General features: G+C 33.5%; 1 protein-coding gene across 4 annotated transcripts in view; it reads right to left on the bottom strand.

Annotated features, from left to right (window-relative positions):
* Nucleotides 1-1,347, bottom strand: part of LOC106691494 (mitochondrial thiamine pyrophosphate carrier) — a 22,359-nt gene that overhangs the window by 11,082 nt on the left and 9,930 nt on the right. For all 4 annotated transcript variants that reach the window (XM_014437286.3, XM_014437287.3, XM_014437288.3 and 1 more), the window contains exon 3: nt 901-1,056. In XM_014437286.3, coding sequence (XP_014292772.1) covers nt 901-1,056 — 156 coding nt within the window. The remainder of the gene's footprint in view (nt 1-900; nt 1,057-1,347) is intronic.

The raw sequence follows: 1,347 nt of genomic DNA, 5'->3' as shown, positions 1-1,347 counted from the left end.
TGTGTGTGTGTGTGTATACATGGTAGGCTTTTTAACATGTTTCATAATTATGACCGATAGACGAAACTCTAATAAAAATAAAAAGATGATGGGTACTTACATTAAAGAAACTAGCTTCACTTAAGCCACTTAAGCTGTTATATCTCATAGATATAAAAAAAAAATCAAGTGTCAACTAAATATGAAGGAGTGGATGTCATGTGATCAGGGTAATTTGACATGGAATGATACTCAATGTTAAAATATACCTCAGGATTCCTCATCTGCTTTAGTCACTTATAAATAATGATGATATATTTGATTAGATTTAATTGTAAACAAATGATACAATTTCATACATTTTTTGAAGAATGGTTTCTGTCCTTTATTTAATTCCATTAAGTTTTCTAGTGATGAGGATAGACAGTAAAAAGCACCAGTTATCTCATAATCTGTTCTAGGATTATTCTATAATATTAAAACAAGAGCACAGTTTGGTTCATAGCTCTATTAAAAAATTAAATTAAATCTGTACCGCTACAACCCATGAAGGGTTAGGGGTTCAGTACTTTGTAAGGAAGTACTATTACTAGACCAACGGTTGGGCAAGGAGGTGATTTTGTCAGAATCACGCTCGACCGCCTGATTTTTACCCACTTTAGGAGGCTGGATGGACCCCAGGAGGGCTCCAGATCTTACAAGAGTTGACTCACATTTGCAGAGTAACAGAAAACAATTTTGCCAATTCTAGAGTTAGTAGCCACAGGCCTAACCCCACGGCTACTCGCACCCCCATAACTCTATTAAGACAACCAAAAATGTTTCCAAAGATTTAATTATGAAGAAAAAGTTAATGATACATAGAAATTAATGCATGAAAAGGAGAATTCAAGTAATAAAAAGTTACAGCATCCAAAATACCTGTATTAGACCATATGAAATTGATAATAACTGTCCTGGATTGTGTCCTTTCCAAAGTCCAAACAGGCCCTCTTCAGCCAAGATCGTTTTTGCAGCCTGAAGAAGAGCTTGATATTTTGATCCCACGACAGTTTTACTTATAGGCTCAACTTGCAACTGAAATAATCACAATATATTTCCTTTCAATTCTATGCAATATGAATATGATAATAGTATTATTATTATTATTACACTGAAGGTCGGGAATCCCTTTCTCACCTCGACCCAGTTGGATCTTTCGTGAGTTACCCCTCTTTTCCACTACATATCCCACATGATACGAAACATAAAGTAGTTTAGAACAAAACATTTCATATATAATAGTTTAATTATATTTTTAGAAGCTGTGTACTTTGTGAAAAAGTTTTATTGTAAAGTGAAACTTTTGTTTTGTCAGAATAAAAATAT

Source organism: Halyomorpha halys, unplaced genomic scaffold, assembly GCF_000696795.3.
Source record: "Halyomorpha halys isolate HHAL.00 unplaced genomic scaffold, Hhal_1.1 Scaffold2412.1, whole genome shotgun sequence".
Taxonomy (NCBI): domain Eukaryota; kingdom Metazoa; phylum Arthropoda; class Insecta; order Hemiptera; family Pentatomidae; genus Halyomorpha; species Halyomorpha halys.
The sequence above is the reverse complement of the archived record's forward strand: the minus strand, read 5'-3'. Positions and strand labels throughout refer to the sequence as shown.